The sequence below is a fragment of the Ambystoma mexicanum genome, chromosome 2q (genome assembly GCF_040938575.1).
Source record: "Ambystoma mexicanum isolate Mex_15411 chromosome 2q, UKY_AmexF1_1, whole genome shotgun sequence".
Lineage (NCBI taxonomy): Eukaryota > Metazoa > Chordata > Amphibia > Caudata > Ambystomatidae > Ambystoma > Ambystoma mexicanum.
The window spans coordinates 1481308536-1481332894 of NC_090924.1; the positions used below are offsets into that span (position 1 = coordinate 1481308536).

Consider the following 24359-nt stretch of genomic DNA (forward strand, 5'->3'; position numbering starts at 1 on the left):
ATAGTTCAGGACTACACAAGTTGGTAGTATGACTGAGCAGCCAGGCCTATGTCAAGAGGGGTAAATGTGAGCTGTACAAATGAAATCCGTGAATACAAATAGCCAAGTAAAACTTACTCAAGTTTTCAGATACAAATAGTTATTTACTAACATCAATGTTTGAATAAGCGTTCTTTAAAAAGTCAATTTATGTAATAAGGTAAATATACTTTAACATTACTTTAATTTTTGGATATGCTTCATACACAATTCCTACACCCTGAGGTGACTTGAATCACAAGGACAGTAATGGCATTTATATATCACACATGTTATATGTTCACTCATGTTAGCCATACCTGACGGCTACACTATATGTAGACAAGACCGAGAGGGCACCCGCGGAGGCGGAATTGCCATTATCTCTAAATCAAGCCTCTCACTAAGACTAGCCCCTGCACTAACGCTACAATCCTGTGAAGCCCTCACTGCCAAACTCCTTATAAATAATAATCAATCCCTAACCTTTCACCTAATCTATAGACCTCCAGGCCCGCTTGGGACCTTCGAAGAGGATCTACACAAGTTACTAACCCTCAATGCTAAAACCACCTCTCAATTGCTGGTATTAGGGGATTTTAACTTAGGATTTAATGACAAAACAGATGTGCATGCCGCGACCCTCGCCCAAGCTATTAACTCCCTCGGCTTCTCCCAAAAAGTTAACAACCCTACCCATACGAAAGGTAGAATATTAGACTGGGTCGCTGACTCTAACTGTACTACAGTCATCTCCTCTATCTCGGCTTTATCATGGTCTGACCACTCATTAGTGTCCTTTGACCTCCTAACCTCCCAACCATCCTCTACAGTCGTCCCCATGGCACTCTCATGCCCCACAAGAAACAAAAAGAATATGACAATAGATAATGTCATACCCGCTATTCTTCCAACCTTAAACGCCTTGCCTGACAATTTAGACCCCGGCACTTTAGTTCACGAGTATAACAAAATTATGACTGAATCTTTGGACAAAATTGCCCCACTTAAAATGCGCACAAGTAAACCCAAAGCCCATCTAAATAAATGGTTCACGCCAGAACTCAAGGCTTTACGCCTCATCAAGAGAAAATATGAATCCAACTGGAAATTATGTGCAACTGCTGAGAACAAGGCTAACCTAATATCTATCTCCCGTCAATACAAAAACGCAGTCTGTCTGGCTAAGAAAAACTCATACAACGATCGTATCGCTAACTCCAAATCAAGTATGAAGGAACTCTTCTCCATCCTAAAGGAACTTGAGTCACCTATTGCCATACCAGACACTTGCACTAAAGATCAGACCTGGTGTTCTGACATCCAATATGCTCTAACTAATAAAATTACTACCCTCCAAAACAAAATTCAACTGAAAAAAGACTCGCTTAAACTCCCTACACTGTCACCACCTAAGGCGATCCACATGCCTCAACATACCAAATTTTCCTTCACTAAAACTTCCACACTTGAGATTGAAAAAATCATCCTCACCCTCAAACCATCCAACTGCAAAGGTGACATCTGCCCAGCACAGCTAATAAAAGACGCTGCCAGAGACCTATCACCATTTATCTCCAAACTTGTCAATGCATCCTTCTCCACAGGCATCATCCCAGCTAACCTAAAACAATCCTGGGTGCTCCCGTTGCTTAAAAAGCAAACTTTAGATCCTCTCATCCCCACCAATTACCGCCCAATCACCACAGTTCCGTTTCTGCTAAAGATCCTGGACAAAGTGGCCTATATACAGATTCAAAACTACCTTGAACAGCACAAACTACTAGGATCTAGACAATCTGGCTTCCGCCCACTACACGGAACGGAAACAGCCCTGATCGACTTAAAGGCCCAAATAGACGAACTGAGAGATCAGGGTAAGACAGCCCTCCTCCTCCTACTAGATCTCTCAGCTGCGTTTGATCTTGTGGACCACAAAGTCCTCTGCAAACACCTGGACGTTGCCGCTCACTTCTCCACCCAAGCTATCAGTTGGATAGAATCCTTTCTGAGTGAGAGAACTATGAGAGTCTTTTCCCCTTCGGCAGCAGCTGACCCTATACCCATTACTTGTGGAGTCCCTCAGGGATCCTGCGTCTCTCCGACCCTTTACAATATATTCACCAAACCTCTGTTCGATGATCTGGACAATCTCGGTATCACCTACACTAACTATGCAGATGATACACAGATTCTCTTCCCACTTTCTGGGGATCACAGCGAGGATGAGGAGTTGGTGAATAGAGTGTATCTCATCATTCAGGCATGGATGGCCACTCACGGTCTTTGCCTGAATGATGATAAGACAGAGTTGATCATTCTGGGCACACAAGCCAATATTAACAAATTGGGCCCGGATTACTCAGCCTTCAGCATAGACGGAAATGCCATTAAAGTCTCGAGGGAAGTAAAAACACTTGGTTTTTATCTCGACTCTACCCTGTCCTTCACTAAACAGGTAAACTCCCTAGCCGCCACTACTGCTTACACCTGTAAATTGATCAGAGCAGGCAAGCCCTTCCTGTCTAATACCAGCTGCCTAATCCTGGCTAGAGCCTTAATTCTTTCCCGACTCGACTACTGTAATGCCCTATACAGTAGCGCCAATAAAGCTACTACCCTAAGACTTCAAACTCTACAAAATAATGCTCTCAGAGCTGCATTAGGAATAAAAAAGAGGGAGCATATCTCCTCGACTAGGCGGCAACATAAATGGCTCTCTACTGAGAATAAAATCCAGCTAAAAATGATCTCATTAACCTATAAGGCCTTAAATAATGCTGCTCCCAGCTACTTGATGGACAAAATAAAAAGAAAAACTTCTAATAGACCCATGAGACTCGCCAACTCCAATTGTTTGGCAGTACCTAGATTCAGACTAGCCAAAATTGGTGGCGTCTGCTTCCCTGTGAAAGCTGCTAACCTGTGGAACGCCCTGCCACCTAACCTAAGAGCTGACCAACCCTTCCCCCATTTCAGAAGGAACCTTATCAAACACATTATCGCCAACAACGACTTAACACCCGAACACTCACAAGTGTAGTCCTACCTAATGCACCCCGACGTGACATCAACCATTATGGTTATTACTGCTAATCCTGTATATTGTTAACTGTACATTCATGTAAATACGGCAACTCTTTATCTGTACATTCTTGTAATTTGTGAAATATGGTGTAATATTGTAAATTCATTTATATAACATTGTAACATTGTAAGCTTCGCATATACTTGTTGCTGCGCCCGGTAACCTAAGGGTCTGGTGCGCAATATAAATAAAATAAACAAACAAAACAAACACAAGTTACACTTTGCAGATTCTGCGGTTTGCAGAAAGGAAAGGTTTAAGGAAGCAAAAGATTAAACAGGTTCTCAGTATGTTAGGACACTTAAATCTTCCAATGAAATCTAGACAAGCCTTTCCCAGCAATAACAGTCTAAAACAAGTTACCACCTATGAGGGACAAAAAATATCAATGGACTAGAAGAGTCTTCAGAGAGCCAGGACATCCAAAGTCAATTGGAACACAGTCTCTGGAGCTGAGGCACTTCTTAGATGAGAAACAGTCTTGCACAAAGTTAGAGAGTTTGTAGGAAATCGCTTTTAGGGTCACAAGCTGTTAAGCTGTGCAAAGAGTTGGAATCGACTCTAAAGGTTAACCACTGCAATTCCCAACTGAGAGAAGCACAGCTTAAGTCTAAACAGTACCTCTGGTTGGAAGAAGAGTGGTCCAGCTGGATTCGGTCTTGCTACAGCGGTGCCGACCTAGTGTTTCTTAGCTTCAGTCGTGGGGACATGAGGGAGGACGTCCTGGAGGGCTCCTGCAGTGGTACTTTTGAGGTCGTCGGCAGCTTTGAGCTCTTTTCAGTACAGCGGCACTTCGCGTTTTCAGCGATTAGTAAACCACACCGTGGATCTTGAATACCTGTTGGGCTTCCTTCACTCGTTGAGTCCTTCACTCTGGTGAGGGGACTCGAGCTCTGGTCCTCCTGCTTCTGGAGGGTCATTAGGAGACTCCTGGTACTTCTTAGATGGATTTAAGACGTTTCACTCGACTACGGATTACTCGACCCCTGGCACTCGGTTCTTGCAGGAATGATGTACGGCCAGTCGGGAAAGATGGTCCAGTGGAGTTCGTCTCGGGGTTAGTTGGTCCCACAAACCCAAGAGGAGAAGTCGTCCCTTGGAGCTACTCTGTCGAATTGAAATGGCTGTTTCAGCACAGCAGCAGGGTTCACCGAGCAATCAAAAGGTCCAAGAGGATGCCGCAAGCTTTGTTCACGGTTTCTTCGTCGGGTCTTTGTTAGGCAAGATTGTATGTAGTAACCCTGTAGGTGACTACACCAGCCTTGTCCTCTTGGCAATAGGTAACCCAACCTTTGGTATAAGCATGTACTACACAAATTGGTAGAGTGACTGAGCAGCCAGGCTCATCTCAAGAGGGGTCAATGTGAGCTGTAGAGATGCAACAAAGATTCACAGTGACAAGTTTTCAAATAACACACTCCAGGTTTCTTAATAAAAAATAATTATTAATTTAACTGTTTTAAAATAAGCCTTCTTTAGAAAGGGCAATATGCAACAATAAAATACACTTCAAAATGCACTTCCTCAGCTTTAAGTTAAACAAGTGGAGACCCTGTTGGGATGTGTCACACACACACACACACACACACACACACACCTCCTACACCCTGAGGTGACCTAAACTGCTAGGACACTGTGGACATTGATATATCACTGGCACACTTAGAGCAATACTGAGGCTGTGGAAAAAGGAAAAGGTTAGGGGAGAAAACAAAGGTTAACCAGTTCTCTGAACAGGTGAGTACTTTACAATCCCCCCCAATGAAGTATAGGTTAACCCTTTCCCAGCAATACAAGTATATTGTGTACCACCTATGAGGGACAGATAAACACAAAGTCAAAGGGTCTGAAGAGTCTGCATGGTGCCAGGACAGCCAATGTCCATTGAAAATGTCTAGGGAGCTGAGGCACTTCTGGAAGATGGCACAAAAGTCTTGCACAATGTTATATGGAGAGTTAGTAAAAAAGAATCGCTGTTGGTCCACAAGCTGTAAGGCTTGTGAAAGCAAAGCTGCAAGCAACTCTGCAGAAAAATAGCAACTGCAAGTCTCCAGTGGGAGAAAGCACGCTACGGACACAAGAGGTAACCTCTTAGTTAACAGAGTACCTTATGTCTGAAGAAAAGGATACAGCTGGCTTCTGTTCTCGTTGCAGTCGTGGAGACAAGAGGGAGGACGTTTAGAGGACTCCTGCACTGCAGTTTGAAGGTCGGTTGCGGCAATGGGCTTACTTCAGATCGGCAGCACTTTGCGGTTTAAGCTACCGGTCAATAGCACCACTGTGGTTCTGGGAAACCTTGTGGGCTCCCCTTGCTTCTGTGGTCCAGCACTCTGTTGCGGTGGCTCAGGCTTGGGGAGGGTCTTCAAGAGCTTCCTGAAGGTCTGGGCAGGTTTAAAGACGATGCACTCGTTTCTGGTGTTCCTGACCCCTGGCACTCCAGCAGCAGCAAGGAAGTACAGCCAGCAGGGAGAGGGGTTCCATCAAAGTTCGTCTTGGGGTCAGTTGGTCCCGCCAACCCAAGGGAAGAAGTTGTCAGTTCCGGGCTTCTCTGGTCAATACGAAATTCGGAGCTGTAGCAATGCAGCAGGGCTTCACCGGGCAAACAAACGGTCCAGGAGGGTGTAGCAAGCTTCTGTTCCAGTTTCTTTCTTCGGTTCCTTCGTCCAGTGGTCGACTCTGCCTTTTCTCCAAGATACCTCTCCCTTTATGCAGGTTTCTCCCATTATTTCGCAGCCTAGCTGTCACTCAAACAGCAGGCCAGCCAATCACCTTTGGGTGAATTCCTGTATCCAAGGAGACGAAGGACGGAGTTTCGGGCACCGCCCTAGCTTCCTGCTCTGCCAGACATGGCAGAGGCGGGCCTCAGCACTAACACCCGCCAAAGACCAAGAGAACAAAGCGACCAAACTTGGTTTGGCGCGCAGAGGAAAACCCAAGAAAAGACCTCACAAGCAAGAAATGGCGAAAAAAGACCTGGGCCATTTTGACAAAATGGGCCCCCATGGGTGCAATACTGCAGCTGAGGATTCAGCCTGCGGTAAAAACGCACAATGGTAGGAAAATTTAAACCACTGCCACCAGCCATTAATTGTAGTGAGGGTAACATAAAAATGTTACATGAGAAAGTAGGAAAAGGGGCTACTAAGTAACCCCCCAGTACTTTCACATAAGATCGGGTGTACTGGACCTACATAGGAAAAATGGTAAGTAAAGTCAATTTCACTTTACTACTCTTGGGTAAACGGTCATTTACCCAAGAGAAAGTAGTTAAAACTTGAGAGAAATCCACAGGACTTCTCTGACACTGCACTGAAGGTGCTGTGTCACAATACAAAAAGGTGATGCCTCTGGAGTTTGTCAGACTCCAAAAGAAACAAAAGTCCAAATCAGATAAAAATACTTGAGGGGGTGAGAAAAAGGTCTCGCTCACTCCAGGATAAAAATGAAAAGTCCTAAAGTCCAGCAAAAGAGCTGGGCGGGGGGTCTCTAAGGTAGAAGGGAATTGGCACAGAAAGGAGAATTCTGCCTAAGTCTGTCTCCCAGTGGTTGACTATGCCACTAGTCCCAACACCCTCGCCTTTTAAGCAGGTTTCTCCCGTCATGCACAGCCTAGGCTGTCAATCACACAGCAGGGTGAAAGGCCAGCCAGCCAATCAGGACGGGTTGCACTCAGGCTTACCAAGAGACAAAGTACAGGGCAGTTTCGGGACCCTCCCTCACATCCTGTCCTTCCAGACACACTGGAGCCAGGGCGAGCTTCAGGGCTGAAGCCTGCCAAAGGCAAGACAAACAAAGGGCTCTAATCTGTTTCAACGCATAGAGTACAACCCAAGAAAGAGCTCACAAACAAAAAATGTTCAGCCTGCGGTAGAAAATAATCACACTGGTAGGAAAATGTAAACCAATGCCACCAGCCATTCAAAGTAGTGAGGGTAACATAAAGAAATTACATGAAAAGGTTGGAAAGGGGGATAATAAGTAACCCCCCATCACTCCACTTAAGATGGGGTGTGCCGGATATACAAAGAGAAAAGGGAAGTAAAGTCAATTTCACTTCACTATTCCTGGGACTTCAAACAAGAAAGGCTATTTAAACCTTCAGAGAAATCTAAAGGATAAAATGAAAAGTCGTAAAGTCCAGCAAAAGAGCTGGGGGTCTCTAAGGTTGAAGGGAATTAGCACAGAAATGAGAATACTCCCGAACAGACACCCATAAAAAGAGTAAGACTGAGTGTGGAAAAAGTTTTCCAGTCACTGAGTTGTAAGGAAAAATAATCTACCAGTCCAGCTAAATGTTCTGGGATTGACACAGGTTAGGAAGATTTATCATTAATATGACAATTTTACCTAACACAGAGGAAGACCCAAGAAACAACAAGCATACTTAGAATGGCGAAAACAGGAGCCCACCATTCTAGCCGTGCATTACCCTTCTGCTGGGCATTACGAAGGCTGATTTAACAGGACTAAAAAGTAATGAAGGCATAACCACTGCCACCACCCATTCGTTAGCTTTCTATTGGAACTGTTCTCAGAATAGTAAGAAAGTGGATACCATGCATCTCCCCAGCACCCCACTAAGGTCTCACATATAAAATGTAAAGGGGATTGGTATCCCACTTCACTCTTGGAAACAGTAGTTCACCCAAGGTATAAAGAGAAATAAGAAAGGGAACCCAAAGGCAACCCAGAAACCCTGCATATAGCATGCTGTGCGCTGCCATAGTAAAATACATACAGCCCAAAAGTTAAAGGGAGCTATAAATCCATACACACACTATGGGGAGACATGTTGAGGTCAAACACAAACAAAGACTAGGTGAGAGGTAAAAAAAAGATTCCCACTCACCTGGTAATGAGTGTTAAGGAGAATTCTCAGAAATGTGCTAATTCCCTCTAACTTAGAGACCCCCAGCAACTTTGCTGGATTTTGATGACGTGATTTTTTTAACCGGGAGAGAGTGAGATCCTTTTTCCCCACTCTCTCATGTATTTTAATGTGATTTTGAACTCTGTTTCTTTTGATTGTGGAGTCTGACAAACTCCATAGGCATCATCTTTTACATTGTGTCACACAGCATCTTCAGTGCAGTGACACAGGGAAGTCTTCCAGATCTCCCAAAGGTTTAACTACCTGCCCTGGGATAAACTACTGTTTCAAAGAGCAGTAAAGTGAAATGGACTTTGCTTACATTTGTAACGCTCTAGACCCAGCACACACTATCTTACCATCGTGTGCTGGAGGGGCTAGTTAGTATCCCCTTTGTGTACCCTCTCATGTAACATTTGTATGTTACCCTTTCCTCACTGACTGGCTGGTGGCAGTGATTTACTTTTTACTACCATTATGGGATTTTACTGCAGGCTGCGTTCGCAGCCATGGTAAAGCACCCATGGGTGCCATTTTTGTCAAAATGGCCCAGTCTTCTTTTTCTGCCATTTTTTTGTGGAAAGGTCCTTGAGATTTACTATGTGCGCCAAACCAGGTTTGGTCCCTTTGTTTGTTGTCTTTGGCGGGATTCACTGGTGAAGCCCGCCTCTGGCTACAGGGTGTCTGGTGGGGGCAGGAAGTGAGGTAGGTGCCTGGAACTCCCTGGCTTAGTCTCCTAGGGGACCGGAATGCACTCTAAGGTGATTGGCCGGCTGGCTGTCCGGCAAGGACAGCCACCCCGCTGGGTGACTGACAGCTAGGCTGGAATGAATGGGAGCAAGATGCATAAAAGGCGAGGCTTTTTGGCTTGGAAGGCAGAGTCGACCACTGGACGGAGGAATTCGAAGACACCTGCTACAACTCCTGGACCGTTGGCTCGCCCGGTGAAGCCCTGCTGCTGTGCTGAAACTCCAAATTCATATCGACAGAGAAGCCCCTGAAAGGACGACTTCTCTCTTTGAGTTGGTGGGACCAATCAACTCCAAAGTAAGCCACCTGGACATCCCTTCAAAGCTGGTCGAGTATCCACTGCAGTCACTGCTGGAACCTGATAGCCAGGGAGAGGAACACCAGATTGGGTGTGTTGCTTTTAAGTTGGCCAAGAGCTCCAGGAATATCCTCCGGACTCCCACGAAGCAGAACTGACCGAACCTGAGCCCCCTCAGCAGAGTGTGGGACCCCAGATGCAAGGAAAGTCCATCTCTACAGCCAGGAACCGCGGTGGTGCTATTTGCGGTAGATGCAAGGTGCTGAAACACCAAAGTGCCACTTGTTTGAAGATTGCCGGTTGCGACCGGTGACTGTCCCATTGCAGTGCAGGAGTCCCCAGATGTCCTACCTCTTGTCCCCACGACTGAGGCCCAGGAACAGCAGGATCTGCAGAGCTGCACAGGAACAGAAGCCATCTGCTGCACTTTTTCTACAACCTAAAGGTACTGTAAAGTCTAGAGAACTTACCTCTTGTTGTGTAGCCACTTGTCCTCGTTGGAGACTTGCTTGGTTGCTTTTGTAGAGTTGCTATCAGCTCCTTTACTTCACAAGCCTAATCAGCTTGTGGCCCTACTTTGATTTCTTCTATTCTACAAAGACTTTTTAAACATTGTAAAAGACTTTCTACATGCCTGCCAAAATGTGCTTCAGTTCATCTTGACTTTTGCTAACTTAACTTTGGCTGACCTGGCTCCCTGAATGACTCTTCTGTCTTCTGCTTATGGGTTTTTCCTTCCTTCCTTCCATGAAGGGGTTAACTGACTTTGCACTGGGGGTGGGGAGAGGGGGTTATTGAAAGTACTTACCTGCTTAGGAATCATTGTGTGAATCCTTCTTTTATTCTGAACCCTCTTTCCCTCTTTTCTTTGACACTTCTCCAAAGACTATTCTAAATGCAGCAGTGATATATTAATGTCCATAGCACACTAGCAATTGAAGTCACCTGAGGCTGTAGGTAGTGTCTGTGAGCCATTCCAAATGGGTATCTATTGATTTAGAAAACTAAGTGTGTATTTTTGGAGTGTATTTGTGTGTTGCTTTATATTGCCCCCTTCTGAAGAAGGCTTACTCTAACTGACTGATAAATAAATTAATAATTGTTTAATCAAGAAACCTTGTGTGTAAGTTTATTTGAAAACTTGTCACTGTGAATCTTTGTGCAACTACCCTACAGCTCACATTGACCCCTCTTGAGATAAGCCTGGCTACTCAACAAGCTTCCAACCTGTGTAGTACAAGCATATACTAAAGGTTGGGTTCCTATTGCCAGGAGGTAAGGGTTGTTGTAGTGCACCCAAAGGGTACTGCATACAATCTCGCCTAACAATAAGGAAACATAATCGCCTTCTCTGGCAAAAAGTTCTGTGGTTGACACGGGTGAGGAAGATTGATTTTAAATATGAACCTCTGACCTAGCAGTGGCTTGGCGGTTTTCTGTGGCATTCCTGGGGTTTGTCACTGCCTCTAACCTCGTTTAGCACTTTCTTCTTGGTGCAAGAGCACTTTCTGTTTTCCGTGCTAAATTTCGGTCCGGTTTACAGGAGATTTGAGAGCTTCATGTCTGTCTTTTGGTGTGCTGGGGGGAAGAGTGAAAGTGGTTGGGGCACCCCATTTGTCGACTTCTCCCGTAGTGAATGAAGACATTGGGCGGGGCTGTAGTTCGGTATCCGGCTGGGCTTCATTCTGCTGCAGTTTGTACAGTTTGTGAAGTAATGCACTGCTGATCTAAAGGTACAACTTGTTGAACATTGTCGTTTCACGCCTTTCCTTTTCACTTAACTAGTTCTTGGATGACAAGATTTTAACTAATATATTTTTGTTTTCTTAAATTAAGATGCAAAGCATAAAAGTTTAGGAGATTTCGGACCTCAGAGCCGCCCTCGAAGTAATACACTTCCAAAAAGCTTTGGCTCCTCTTTGGACCATGAAGATGAAGATGGAGCAGAAGAGCCTAAAGTTGAAAAGAAACCAACGCGCGAAGATACTCTTGAACTTATTTTGAAAAAACTGAGGGAAAAACGTGCTGAGCAGGGTCTTCCTGAAGAAATGAAGGTTAGTTATGCTTTGGTAATGTTTGGTGAGATAATTATGAACACATACCAAGCCTTAGTGCGCAGGAGAGTTGGATTATGATTTGCTGTTCTCTCTACTACGATGCCCTGCCAAAACAGTAAATTGTCATAAGACACAACCCAACCCCATATTCTCCCGCTGTTAGGACAGTTTTTCTGACGTCCAACTAAGGGCATAGCAAAGCCATTCAACTGAGACAGTACATGACTCCACTCATAGTATAAGGCTGTGCCACCTGACTATATGGAAGCGTAGACGGAGCAGCCAGGCTTATCTTTAGAGGGAAAGAAGGATGTAGGAAAATGCACTGAACCTGAGGTAAACTCAAGGATTCAATAGAAACACAACCAGAAGTATTATACAAAATAGTACTGGCTATAGTCGTAAACACATTTATAAAAACACACCACAATGCTTTAAGGTACCCAGACCAAAGCATACAAACGTCTTCTGAACACCTAACAGTAATTCTAGGGAATTCCGACCTTTTCATACACATTTGGTATAGCGCACACCCATTCATGGGGAGTAAAATAAATAGTTACTTTTAGATTACTTTCTGTAATACAAGGGTAGTGGACTGTCAGTTATGCAGTGACTCAGCAAAGAAATCACATAATCAACCAACCCTGTTACGAGGCTACTTTTCTGAATAGTGGAATACTGATTCAAGGAACAGTACATACCTACATTTATGATAAAACACAGTAAACTAAAAACGTACTGAAAGTCAGCCCTAGCCTACTCATTGCAGATGGCTATGGACTCCTCATCTCCACTCTTCTCCCTTTCACATTCTGTCCCATTAATGGGGGACAGCGCCCCTGCTGTGTGATTGACAGCTAGGCTTGAATGGAAGGGAGAAACCTACATACAAGCCAAGGCTTTTTGGCTTGGAAGGCAGAGTCGACCACTGGACGAAGGAATCCGAAGATGAACTTGGAAAAGACACCTGCTGCATCTCCTGGAACGTTTGTTTACCTGGTGAAGCCCTGCTGCTGTGCTGAAACTTCGAATTCGTTTCGACTAGAGAAGGCCCTTCAAGGATGACTTCTCCTGCTGGGTTGGGGGGAACAATCAACCCCAAAGTGAACTCGTCTGGACATCCTATTGTAGCTGGATGTACTTCTGCCGCTGCTGCTGGAACCAGGGAAAGAAACACCAGATCGAGTGCATCGCTTTTAAGTTCAGGCCCAAGCCTCAGGAAGATCCTCCGGACTCCCTTGAAGCAGGACTGACCAAGCCTGAGCCACCTCAACAGAGTGCTGGACCCCAGATGTGAGGAAAGTCTATTAAGGTATCCGAGAACCGCAGTGGTGCGATTTGCAAGGGACCCGAGAAGCTGAAACCGCAAAGTCCTGCTGGTCTGAAGTTTGCCCGTTGCTGCCGCTGACCTTCAATTCATAGTGCAGGAGTCCCCAGACGTCCTCCCTCTTGTCCCAACGACTGAGGCACAGGAACATCTGGATTTGCAGAGCCACACAGAACAGAGGCCAGCTGGAACTATTTATTCTAACCGAAGGTAGTGTAACCATAAGAGGACTTGCCTCTTGTTGTGTAGCCTTGTTGCCCTTGCAGAGTTGCTTACAGCTTTGCCCCTCACAAGCCTCCCAGCTTGTGGCCTTTCAAGTGAATCTTATTTCTACAAACATTTCTAAAACATGTGCAAGACTTTTAATTACCTGCAAAGAAGATCTTCAGCTCCCCTAGACTTTGTTCAACTAACGTTGGCCCTCATTACAACCCCGGCGTTAAACCATGGCGCTATTAGCACCATGGTTGGTGCCGGTGTTGTAACGAGTCCGCCATGGTGAAATGGGGAAATACCGCCCCATTCCAAGGTTGGCGTGGCGGTATTTCCCCATTTCACCATGGCCCTTCCCCATTCCCATTTTCGCCCGATAGGGCTCAACGGGACTGGGGAAGGCGCAAAGTACGGTACCGCAAATTGCGGTACCGTAATTAGCACCGAGGTCCCTTTGCGGCACCCTACTTTAACGGCTGGTAAAACCAGCCGTTAAGGTCGGGTCCCGCAAAGGGACCTCGTAATCAGGCGTTAAGGGTTTAACGGCGCTGACACCTTTTACGGCGCCGTTAAATCCTTAACGCCAGGGTCGTAATGACCCCCATTGACTGTCCTGGCTCCCTGAGAGACTCTTCTATCTCTGACTTTGTGCTTTTGCCTTTCCCCCAGGAAAGGTTTAATTTACGTTGCATTGGAGGGTTTTAAAAAGTACTTACCAGTATATGAATTATTTGTTAACCTTTGTTTTATTTCCTTATTACCAACCCTTTGCACCCAAATTCAGTATTGCTCTAAATGTACCAGTGATAATCAATGTCCACAGTGTCCTGGCTATTTAAGTCACCTGAGGGTGTAGGAAGTGTCTGTGTGCCATCCCCAACGGGTATCATCTGATTTAGAGAAAGTGTATTATAAGTGTTACATATATTGCTCCCTTCTGAAGAAGGCTTATATAACTGACGGTGTAAATTAATAATTGTTTAATCAAGAAACCTTGAGTGTAAGTTTTAATTTGAATAACTCACTGTGAATCACTGTGTAAAAACCCTACTGCTCACATTGACCCCTCCATGAGATAAGCCTGGCTGCACAGCCACACTACCAACCTGTGTAGTACAGACTTATACCAAAGGTTGGGTTCCCTATTGCCAGGAGGACAAGGTTGCTATAGTCTCCCCAAGGGTGCTGCACACAGTCTTGCCTAACACAGGGTGTTAGCGGGGGAGAGGGAAGGAAGAACAGAAATTGAGTCTCGAGTTGCTTCTGGAACTAAAAGCGATCCGGCTCAAGCCTGAGAGGGGTAGGTAGATCATTCCAGAGGGAGTCTCCTGCGGAGGAGAGATCTACCCCCCATTATCTGCTTAGAGAAGCGACTGATCTGCAGAGAGTTATAGCTAGAAGACCGAAGGGCTCTTGCAGGGAGGGAGTTGGATACAGCAGGGTCCCATGGCCCAGAAAGCCTTGTGGATTATGAGGGTCTTGAACCTGATCCTAGCAGCAACCATGAGCCAGTGGAGAGAAAGTAGGGCTGGAGAGATTTGGTCATTGGGCTGCTCTGTGGAAATTGAGTTTCTGGGGGAAGGAGAGGAAAGGAAGAATACCTCTGAGTAGGTGCAGCTGATTTCAGGCAAGGCCTGCGATGTGAGGAGAGAGATGGAGGAGTCTTTAACACCAAGGCTTTTTGCCTCACAAGAGGGTGGCTCCAATGCTGAGCTCCTGGAATGGCTGCAGGAGTCCTCTTATCCCAAATCCTCACTCATGGCTAACACCTGGCCACCAATGGTAAGGATGTGCACCACTCGCTTAGTCAGCAGTGGTCCAATCATGGGCCACGATAGGTTTCGTTTGTGTATGCACACCAGACTTTCAGACACCATAGTCGTGGAATGGGACCAGACAGTTCCACCCACTTCCTGGGTCCACACACCAATTACATGCACTAGCCAGCGAAAACAGCTTTCTCGGGCAAATGCAGGAGCATATCAGGGATTTCCTGACCTGAGAAGGCAGGAGGAAGGCCATAAAACAATATGGCTAAAATACACGCGAAAATCCTTTCGTCAACCAAAATCCCCAGTGTTGGGCAGCATTGCATGCAGTACCCTGTGGGACCACCACATACAATTAGGACTACAGGTGTAAGCAAAAACCAACCATTGGTATAAGTCTGTACTACACAGTTTTGTGGTAGCGAGCTGAGCAGCCAGGCTTATCTCAAGAGGGAATGTGAGCAGTACATAGTCTTACAATCACAGTGGTTCAAGTAGACACTTATACTCAAGGTTTCTTGGTAAAACACTTATAAATGTATTACACAGTCATTTAGAAAACATTCACTAGAAGGAGGCAACTTAATATTATACACAAATAAACTCCAACACAAAACCAATAAGTTTCTGAACAATTTAGGCTCTTCTAAAATAGGAGCCAAAGGGCATTTCAGTCACTTTGAATGGGAGGGTGTAATGCTGGAAATGCATTGGAGGGACAGGACCTCCCTCTCTTTGTCCTGTAGTCCTTTTTCATTTGTGTTCTGTTTTTCTCTGCCCAGGGGTCCATGTGGGACTCCTGGCAGTGCAGCTCTTCCTGTGTTTGGTTTGGTGTACAGACCCATGGGATACCCTTACGGCACCCATGGGTGGGGGTGCAACCCTGCGCCCCTAGTGTGTTTCTGGGCACCTGAGTGTCGCCCACAGAGCAGGGTATGGGCTGGTGGCAGCTCCATGCTGAATTTGACAGGTGCTCTGAGTATCCTCCATTTTGGGATACCCAGGCCCTGCCATTGGAATCAGTTGTTTCCTGATAGGAAACAAGATGGCCCCTGTGGCCTCTTGCTTTCTATTGCCTGTTACCTTGATTTCCCCAAGTCCTGGGAAGCCCTGACTCTGTCCCTTCCCCCCTGACCAGCTGTTGGGTGGGAGTTCCATATATGGTGTTGTTGTGAAGTCTAGGCCAGACTGGCTGGAGCCTTCCCAGTGACTGTATGTTTTGGGTACGTCCTGTGGGTGGGACCTGGGTGAATGGAGTGTGTGACCAATATGCACTTCTTGTTGTGGATGTTTGGTTGTTAGGGAGAATTCTCTGTTAAGGCTAATTTCCCAAACCTAGTGAGTCCCCCAGAAGCTTTGCTGGATTTTTTGGGGTTTATTTTTTTCCCCTGCTAAGAGTGAGACTATTTTTCTCCCACTCTTAGGCATGATTTGAGAATGTCCTTTGACTATGTAATGTGTTTTATGGGCTATGGGGTCTTTTACTCCATAGGGCGTCATGTGTTTTTTGGTAAGTGTTACACAGCACCCTCAGTGCAGTAACACAGGGGTGTCATAGTAACCCCCAAACATAGACTCCATACTCTGGGCTTGACTACTGTCTCCCAGGGCATGTAAAGACACCATTGACTTTACTAGTCTTAAATTGTGAACAGAACCAGTACAAATCATCATATTGTGGAAGTACTGGTAGGGGTAATTAGATTGCCCCTGGGTCTGTTTTTCGAGGGGGCACTGTGCAGTCCCCCCTCGTCGAGTTTCTGGCTGGTGGCAGTGGTTAGCATTCAAGGTGTCCCCTAAATCCTTGACTCTCTATCCTGGGGTGAACTGGGACCTGTTAACTAACTTTTCTGAACTGATCCAACCCCTTTTGAACTATCTGCAAAGACTTTTAAAGTGTACTTTAACTGTGTGCTCTTGGGCACATTCCGCCTTGCTCTCCAAGAGTGGGCCTGGCCTATGAACTTTTTGCTCTACAGGAGACTGCCTTTCTTGACTTGCTGTGGTTCTTTTAAAAGTGTTGGTATTGTGTGCTTTACTATTTCTGCCTTTTCTCTCCCTTTTTAAATAATTATTGGAGTGCCATCTTGGTTAAGCGCTCACCTCTGTTGATAAGTGGTGTTCTTTTCCTAAAACTTGTCGAATAATTAATCAGGGAGGTGTATATATTTCTAGTGACTGTGTTTGAACTTGCTTGACATATTAGTGCCAGTGTATTTTTTACAAGTGTGTTTTTAAATAAATAATTATATACTTTTATACCAAAGCTCTGGTCAGTGTTTGCTTGTGCTACTGTATTTGTGTACCTAATGTGTATACTCTATATACTGCCTAACTCTTCTTGAGAGAAGTCAGACTGCTCAGCCACAGCTACCAGGTAAATCTGGGTGGTACAGACTGCTACCAATTGGGTTTACTGCCAAACACCTGTAGTCTTAAGCTTTTTGCAGTGGTCCCTAAGGGAACTGCATAGGTTTCTGCCTAACACTGGTTTCTGGTATGACGCGCCTTGAAACATTTGTGTATAGGCGCGTTACAAATGCCATATATCATATCATATATATATCATATGAGAGACAAAGACTGATACAGCCCTGCCCGAAACTGGCATGAATGCAGTGTGTAGTGTTGAATGGCTGGGTACTTGTCCCAATCTACATTCCTTGTTGTGAGTGTCTGAGAGGGAGGAGTATGGCCTGAATGCCCTCCTGTATGATTGGCTGCTGAGTGTGACCCAGCAGTGTGGATGAGAGGCAGAATAGTATATCTAGGGACCTCTCACCACTGGAAATTGTTCAGAAGCTGAAGTTGAAACTGATGCTTAATCCCGAAGCTGAGCCTGAAGAAGATTGACTGCTGTCTCCCTTTGCCGAAAGCCGTCGCAACTGATCCAAGAGAGGACCTGGTTAGGCGCCCTATTCCCATGGTCCGAGGGACCATCGAGCACCGCTAACCTTCCCCGAAGCGCCCTGGAAGTCAGACCCTCGAAAGGCTGCCGACCAGAGACTGGGACTGCCGAGGAGAACGAAGATCAGCACCGGACATTCCGTCCACCGTCGTCGACCAGGGTTTGCAAGTTTGCTGTAACTGCTGGAGGCCCTTCGAAGCCGTGTTGCCCAGAAGAGGGGACCGCTTGACGCTGTGCCGCCGCCGGCTGGAGCCGCACACTCCTTTGCCTAAGAGTTTTGATTCACGGATGCGCTCGTCTGCACCGTCGCCCGCCTTATCCCGCTGGAGAAGGCCAGGCCGTCGACATGCCGAGGAGCATCCGCCGGTGGGTTTACTGCCACCCAACGACCGTAGAGACGCCGGACGACTCGACGCCCTTGCTGGGCCACAGTTCTTCACCATCTCTTTGCGGTCCTGAACCATAGTCATCGAGGTGCCCCACACGGCTCTTCCTTGCTGGACATCTTTGCAGCATCGTCGACTAGCACCACTGGGACCGAAGCTGCCGCCTCAACGCCAAGTTCACTTTTCTTCGTGGGATCTCGACGATCCGTGGCTCCTGCTTTAAAGGGAGCTGCTCAAGAAGGATCTGTCGACGACCCGACGTCTAACTCTGCTATTCCAGGTACATTTGGATGGTAGAAACATTATACAAGGAAATAAGTCTTATAGAACAATATATGGACTGAGCTTGTGATACACCTTTTGCTTTACAGGTTGCCCAGGTGGGGGGGGGGAAATCTCCACACAGAACTGTGTCTAGTTGGTAAGGGCCAGTATTCTGCCAATTGTTCTAACCAACTGCTTTCGTCCTATGTCTATTGTTGGCTGCCTTTTATTTATTTTTTAAAGGTTATTTTAAATCAAGGCAGGTTGACAGTTATATAACACGAACAATAGATGAGACATGATGACCCCTAGACATTCCCTTCAAGTCCCATCCCTCCCCTCTGCCGCCCATCCCCGCTTCGCGGCCTCCACCCCCCCCCCCCCCCCAGGCCCTCTACTCTGTGGCCCCATCGGTTATGTGACCCCTCAGGGGTCTTCCTGGTCCCGCAGGGTCCACCAGGCGTTGATGGGTTTTATAGGTCAGGGCGGGAAATTTCTGGTCGTATTCCAGTACTGGGGCCCAAATGTTCTGGAATTGGTGGAGGACTCCAGCCTTAGCCGCTGTCACCTTCTCCGCGATCAATATGTCTCATAGTTTTGTCCACCACTGGGCCGTGAGGGGGGCGTCCGGGGATTTCCAGAAGCAGGCCAACGGTTTTCCCTGCTAAGAGATATTGGGTCAGCAATTTTGCTCTTTTTCCGGAGCGTGGATAGATCGCGGGGAATGGGGCCCCCAGCAGGATGGGTTCCGGTTCCAGCGGGATTACTGTCCCGGTTATCTGTCCAATAGTTGCCAAGCATAGGAATTGCTGGCTCTTCAGGCATGACCACCACATGTGAAAGGAGGAGCCTGGTTGACCGCATCCTCTCCAGCAAGAATGGTCCACCTGGGGGTTCATGTGATGAAGCCTAAGAGGGGGGGTAGTACCACCGCAGCTTGATTGTATATGCACATTCCCTGTTGGTGACGCAGGTGGACGAAGAGTGTGCTCGGGTCGAGATGTCCACCCATGTCTGGTCCTCTATTGGGTGTCCCAAATCGGCCTCCCATTGGGCCATGCAGCGGGTTCTTGATGCCAGGAAGTTGCCCAAAAAGCGTCTTTATATGGTGGAGATCCTGCCTCGAATCGGAAAGGTCCTTGAGTGTTAGTTTTTCCTAGAGTTGGAACTTTTGCTTGCACTGTTCAAATGTGTGGGGTACATTTCCCGTGTACACCTGATCCAGGGTCTCGAGGCTGCCGTTTATCCAGTTTTGGCAGTTGCGGGGGTTCGACCCGGGTGAGAAAGCTGGATTATGGAAATCGGCGATTGTGGGCCCAGGCCTCTCTGGACTCCCTTTCGTTTTAGTGCCCAGTCCCAGGAACTCGGTGTGTGTTTGGTCGCCAGAAGAAGACGTCCCCCCCCGTCCCCCCCCCCCCCAAGTACATTCTGTGGGGGGGTGGGATATGTGGCAGGAATCGCAGGGGGAGGGGCAACTGCGACTGCTCCAGTTCTACCCATCTGGGGCGGTTTGTGATTGTCTGCTATGCGTGGACATGTTTCAGTTGCGCCACCACTCTGTAGTCCTATAGATCCGGGGCCCCCAACCCTCCCAGTTTAGAGCCGCCCAGTAGTGTCTTATGGGGGATTCTAGCCCTCTTACCCCTCCAGATGAACTTTAGCATTTTCCTCTGTAGGTCTCGAAGGGTTGGTGCAGGGATTGCTACTGGGAGGGAGGAGCAGGCATAGAGAAACCTCGGGAGAAGGATCATTTTGCAAGCTGTTATGCGTCCCATTAGTGAGATTTCCTGGGTCGTCAAGCGTTTCAGGTCTCCTAGTTCCTTGAACAGTTGGGGAAAGTTGGCTTGGTATGCATCTTTTGGGTTCGCCGGAATGTAGACTCCAAGGTAGGAGATGGCCTTTTTTTTCCTCGTAATTGGGTACATCTTGGCCAATGTCTCCCGTTCCTCCGGGGGAGGCCGATGCCCAAAGCCACTGACTTGGTGAAGTTAACTGAGAAGCCGGACACCTCTCCGTAGCTGGTTATTTCCACCAGGGCGTGCTCCAAAGAGGAGTGGGCTTCCGAGATCATGAGCAAGACATCATCAGCGTATAAAGCGATTTTGTGTTGCGATGAGCCGACCTGAGGGCCTTTAATCTGGTAGTTCCGTCTGATTCTCTGGGCGAAGGGCTCCATGGTGAGTGCAAAAAGCAGAGGCGATAGTGGGCAGCCTTGTCTGGTCCCACAGGACAGAGGGATTGGGGCCGAGATGGATCCGTTGGTCCTCAGGAATGTCTTTGGCTCTTTGTAGTTGGCCAGTACCATTGTCTGGAATGCTGTTCCAAAGCCAAAGGCCTCTAGAGTGCGTTTCATGAACGACCATTCAACCTTATCAAATGCCTTGGTAGCATCCAAGGCCATTAGTACTAGTCTCTGGGAACTTCGGGCAGCGAGGTCCACCAGGTTCAAGATTCTGCAGATATTATCTCCTGCTGTTCGGTTTAAGATGAAGCCCGCCTGGTCCAACTGGATTATCTCCAGCAGTATGCAACCTAGGCGATTTGCGAGAATTTTGGAATACAGGTTCGCGTCCATGTTCAGTAGTGCTATTGGCCTGTATGAGGCCGGGTGGCTCTGGTCTTTCCCTGGCTTGGGCAGGAGGATGGTGGTCGATTCCTGCATCGAGGGTGTCACTGACCCCGTTTCCCTGAAAAAGTTGAAGAGTGTCACCAGGGGGGGAGGAACGAGCTGTTGCCTGAATAGTTTGTAGTACTTGGCCGAGAACCCGTCTGGGCCTGGGGCCCGAGTTTTAAGAGATTAATGGCTTCCTCAACCACCTCCTCCGTGATAGGTGTTAGGCAGAAACCTGTGCAGTTCCCTTAGGGACCACTGCAAAAGATTTAGGACTACAGGCGTTGGCGGTGAACCCACTTGGTAGCTGTCTGTACCACACAGATTCACTTGGTAGCTGTGGCTGAGCAGTCAGACTTCTCTCAAGAAGAGTTAGGCAGTATGCAGAGTATACACAATAGGTACAGAGACACAGTAGTACAAACAAACACTGACCAGAGCTTTGGTGTAAAAGTATATAATTATTTATTTAAAAACGCACTTGTAAATCACACTAGCAAAAAAGAGGTAAGTAATTTCAGCACACAGTCACTATTTTATTTTTTATTTATTTAGATTTATATAGCGCGCAAGCAGCCCACGGGCATTGAGGCGCTGTTACTTGTAAGAGCTTAGTTACAGAGGTACAGGAATGGTAGCAGTTGTTGGTACATTATAAGTATTACAGACATAATACAATACTTACAGCTTCTGCGATTGGTCATTACATTCCAGCTTATGCAGTGGGTCAAAATGTATAGTATTCATGCTGATGTGAGGGACCTTATGTGAAGAGGATATATACAACCCTATTCACTTATTAGACAAGTCTTGGTGAGAAACGCCACTTATTTTCAGACAGAGGTGAGCGCTTAACATAAGTTGACACTCTAATAAGTTGTAAAGAAAGGGAGGGAAAAAGGCAGAGTTAAAGAAGCACACAAGTTTCAATACTTTCTCAAAGAACCACAGTAAGACAGGATAGGCAGAGTTCTACTGGAGAGCAAGGAAGTCAATTGCAAGGCCCACTCTTGGAGAGAGCAAGCAGAAGGGGTCCAGGTTCACACAGTGGGGTTATGCCCAAAGAGTCTTTGTAGATAGTTTGTACAAAAAGGATAAAATTAAAGTCAGGAAAATTTAGCTAGGTTGTCCCAGGCCAGCCCAGGTTAGAAAGTCGAGGCTTTACTGTCACCCCGAAGGATCTGTCGCAAGGGAAGCCATGCGGGACACAGTACCTTAAGTTTGAAGGAAGCTCCAGCGGGGGCAGTTCCTGACAGCAGGTGCAAGTCGGTGTTTCGTCCAGAGGAAGAAGAGGTCTCGCCGTGGAGGAAAGATGAAGGTCGTTGCACTGCCAGGGAAGAAACCAGCCGCGGAGTTCTCAGGTTAAAAGGCACTACCCTTCTCTTCGCGGTAGTGGTAAACCGTGGTATTCCGGTTGCCGGGGTGCTTGGCACGGGAAAGGCGGCCACGAGATGCTCCGGGAAGGTGAAAAGAAGGCAAAACTGGTTATCCCCACCAGTCAAAGGAAGAAGACTCTCCGGACTGGAGATCTCCTCTGTCGTCGGGAAAAGTGGTGAGACGGTTCAGCAGGGCTCCACCGGTGGTGTCGTCGTTGCAGGTCGGCTCAGCTTCTCCCTCCTCGGATTCATAGGTCCTGTGGCAACTTCTGAAGTTCCAGTCCCCAAAGCCCTGCTTTTATGCAGCAAACCCCCATTCACTCAGCCTAGCTGTCAATCAAACATGCTAAGTGGTGAGCCGGCCGGCTCATCACTTGGGCCAATCACACAAGAGTGCGACTTGAGTTACCAAGGTAACTCAGTCCAGGGTGCCTAAACTCCCACCCACATCCCCTGTGGTACCCAGACAGAATGGCACCACTTTTGGAGGCTTCTGTGGAGAAGCCCGCCAAAAAGTGGAACAAAGGGCTCGACTCGGGTTGGAGTCACAGAAGAGAACACAAACGCCATTTTAGAATAGAGTTCTGGCAAAAAATACCAACCGGTGAATTAATACTATATAAATAAACCGGCGGTATGTTCGAGGCTATAAGAATTAAATAATTAAAGTTGGTAGCCTCGAACAATGGGAAAATCCCATAGAGATATTCGCGGTCGAATATAAAAAGTAGTATCCACTGCCACCAGCCAAAACTCGATCAGGGGGGACGGAGACGTGCCCCTTCGAACAACAGACCCCGGGGGCAATCGAATTGCCCCGACCAGTATGTCCACAATATGATGGTTTGTACTGGTTTCTGTTCATAATTTGGGACTAGTAAAGCCAATGGTGACTTTACATGCCCTGGGAGACAGTAGTCAGTCCCAGGGTATGGAGTCTATGTTGGGGGGTCGCTACGACACCCCTGGGTTACGGCACGGAGGGTGCTGTGTAACGCACATACAAAAAACACGAGACCCTATGGAGTAAAAGACCCCATAGCCCATAAAACACATGGAAAGTGAGAGGAACACCTCAAATCATGTCTAAGAGTGGGAGCAAAAGAATCTCACTCTTAGCAGGAGAGAGAAAAATAAACCCCAGAAATCTAGCAAAGCTGCTGAGGGACTCACTAGGTTTGGGAAATTAGCCTTTACAGAGAATTCTCCCTAACAATGGGTGCCTCCAGACTCTCTTGGCAAGTCGGTGAGTCAGGGAAGCGCCGCACTTTGCAGGTATTCCACTTGTTTGAGCTGATCTCGTGGGTGAGCCGTCATAACCTGGGTCAGGTGGTCCACAGCCAGTTGCTGTTTTTTAGGTTTTGAGTATTGGATGACTCCCTGGGAGCCGTGCAGGCCGGAAATGGTGTTAGTTTGTCTTATTTTGTCCATTTTGGCTACCAGGATTTTGTTTGCATTATTGTTCTTTGCATAATAAGATTGTTTGGCCTTGGCCATTAGTTGCGCAGTCTGTTCAGCATAGTGGGGTTCTAGTTTCTTCCTGGCTGTGCGTATAGCTCGCTGCGTCTTGGGGGACCAGCCTTTTTTCTTGTGGGCTTCCTCCGCAGCTCTGAGCTCTTCCTCCAGGGCCATCGGGATTTGCTGCCTGTTCCGGTGGTAGGCCACCCCTTGTGCAATCAAGACGCCTCTAATCACTGCCTTCATGGCATCCCAGTTATTCGCCGGGGAAGTATCAGAGGCTGGATTTTCTTTGAGGAAGTTCTTGATCGCGGTTGCGATCCTGTCCCTTGTCGACATGTCATTGAGGATTGGGGTCATAAAGGGACCATTTACGTGGGGAGTTGGGTTTGAGGTTCTGTACCCGGATCTCCATGATTACTGGGGCGTGGTCGGATAGGATTCTTGAGCCAATGGACACTTCGTTGACGAAGGCGAGAGTCTGCGGCGATGTCAGAAGGTCGGTCCGTCCTTGAGAAGGTTCGGTGGACGTAAGAGTAAAAGGAGTAATCTATTTCGGTGGGGTGAAGCACCCGCCATGCGTCCACCACCTCCCAGGGATCCGAATAAATGTAGGAGGCTCAGCGCCTGGGTGAAATCACTCGGAGTTGGGGGGGAGGGGGGCGATTTGTCTCTTGTAGGGTCTGGTACTCCGTTTATCGTCTGGCCTTCTACAAAGCGTGAGAGGGAGGAACTTAGTGAGTCGTAGAAGCTCGATTGCCCAGAGTTGGGGGCATATACTGAGATGGAGGTGTACAGGTCTCCAGCAGAAGGCATTTGACTGCTACAAAACGGCCTTCTGGGCATGTTTTCGTGTCCAGGACCTGGGGGTTTAGATCCTTCCTAAAAAGGATTGCAGTGCCTCCTTTTTAAGTCCCTCCTGAGGCAAAAAATTGGAGTGGGTACAGCCGGGAGCGGAGCCCC

General features: G+C 47.2%; 1 protein-coding gene across 3 annotated transcripts in view; it reads left to right on the top strand.

The window, feature by feature from the left end:
* FAM13B (family with sequence similarity 13 member B) overlaps positions 1-24359 on the top strand; it is a 694693-nt gene that overhangs the window by 409814 nt on the left and 260520 nt on the right. For all 3 annotated transcript variants that reach the window (XM_069649076.1, XM_069649078.1, XM_069649077.1), the window contains exon 16: positions 10861-11078. In XM_069649076.1, coding sequence (XP_069505177.1) covers positions 10861-11078 — 218 coding nt within the window. The remainder of the gene's footprint in view (positions 1-10860; positions 11079-24359) is intronic.